This window comes from Triticum urartu, chromosome 7A (genome assembly GCF_056163025.1).
Source record: "Triticum urartu cultivar PI428250 chromosome 7A, HENAU_Tu73, whole genome shotgun sequence".
Lineage (NCBI taxonomy): Eukaryota > Viridiplantae > Streptophyta > Magnoliopsida > Poales > Poaceae > Triticum > Triticum urartu.
Genome location: NC_141879.1, coordinates 358266376 through 358267673, shown reverse-complemented (window position 1 = coordinate 358267673; position 1298 = coordinate 358266376). Strand labels below are relative to the sequence as shown.

Here is a 1298-nt window from a genome sequence, read left to right as displayed (position 1 = left end):
TATTCAGATTGCATTATCATGTTTTTGCTTGTTCTTCGATTGATTGCAGGAATAGACCTTCGTGGTCAGGCTGATCGTGCTTCCAGCACCGTCAGTAACCTCAGGAGATTGGTTTAGCGATTGCTAAGGCGCAACGTCGTGCATGTTTGAAGTCGGATCGTCAAAGTCGACTCCACCAAATCGAGAGTTATCATCTCATCGAAAGATCGGGACACCCTCGCCTCTATCAATGTGGAATATGATTGTATGGAAGCCATAATATGATGAAAAATGAGAAGCAAGATAGATCAAGATAGGGCCATTTGCATTTCTGTCCCTAACTCGAACCACCTAATCAGATATACCCCTAATTCCAAAGCCTGCTCAAAAATGCCCCTCCGCCGTGATGTGCCCTTATAGAAATGCCCCTCCGAGCCGTTTCCGTCCAGTCAAGGTTGTTTGACCGCTAACGTGCCGTTTCTTTGACATTTTTGCCCCTCCTGCCGTACATCTGGGCCCAACTAACCGGTTGACTCTCTCTCCCCTCTTTCTTCTTCCTCGCGACGACAGGGGCATTTTTTAGCACGTACTGGATCTGGCGTTTCTGCAGTCAGAGAGAGAGCGGCAGGTCAGGCACGGCGTGGTGAGTGATGTCTACGTCGGGCACGGCGGGGATGTCTTCTACGAGCTCATCGGTGGCCGCCAATGTAAGTTTCAGTGTCGATTTCGGGGAGATATGGGCATATTGCGAAATTAGGGTTCATCAATTTGGGTTTTTTTTGCTGCTGTTAGGTTGATGGTGTTAGGATAGTTCAGTTTCAATCGGAGTTTTACATCCCCGATCTGACATTCTGTGGCCTTGAGGTTCGCTCGATGCAGCGGTGCCCTGGCCACGGGCTTATTCCTGCTCGTCGTGTCGCCTGGGGAGGAGCAAGCTCTGGCAGAAGGTTTCTCGGCTGCCCTCTTGATGTAAGTGTTTGGCTTTTAAGCTTGATTCGATTCTGCTCATTCCCCTCTTTCTAATTCGATCATTGATTTTGCAGCTTCCTGATGAATGTGAGTGGGTTGTATGGATTGAACCGCCACCGACCGAACGTGTTGCTCGTGCATTTGAGGAGCTTCATGCAGGATTGGAGAAGAGCTGGCTAAAATCTCATGATTTAGAGAGGAGGGTGATGTATCTAACCGAGAAGAACAAGAAACTGAAGCTGAAGATGAAAAAGAGGAACGAGCTTATGCAAGCATGGGGATTTATCATAGTTCTTGGTATTAGCATTGTGGCCACATTTGTTTCTAGGTGGTCTAATAATCCATACTAA

At 47.8% G+C, this 1298-nt stretch overlaps 1 protein-coding gene across 1 annotated transcript; it reads left to right on the top strand.

Moving 5' to 3' along the window:
* Positions 1-629: 629 nt before the first annotated feature.
* LOC147959593 (uncharacterized) lies at positions 630-1298 on the top strand. Its single transcript, XM_087532761.1, has 3 exons — positions 630-686; positions 772-948; positions 1023-1298. Exons 1-3 carry the CDS (start codon positions 630-632, stop codon positions 1296-1298), a joined length of 510 nt encoding a protein of 169 aa, XP_087388887.1.

Bases quoted from the DNA above. Each gene is read 5' to 3' on its own strand.
- LOC147959593 (XM_087532761.1), top strand. From the start codon at position 630: ATGTCTACGTCGGGCACGGCGGGGATGTCTTCTACGAGCTCATCGGTG. The intron at 687-771 runs GTAAGTTTCAGT...TGCTGCTGTTAG, and splicing joins GCTCATCGGTGGCCGCCAAT to GTTGATGGTGTTAGGATAGT. The intron at 949-1,022 runs GTAAGTGTTTGG...TTGATTTTGCAG, and splicing joins TTCTCGGCTGCCCTCTTGAT to CTTCCTGATGAATGTGAGTG.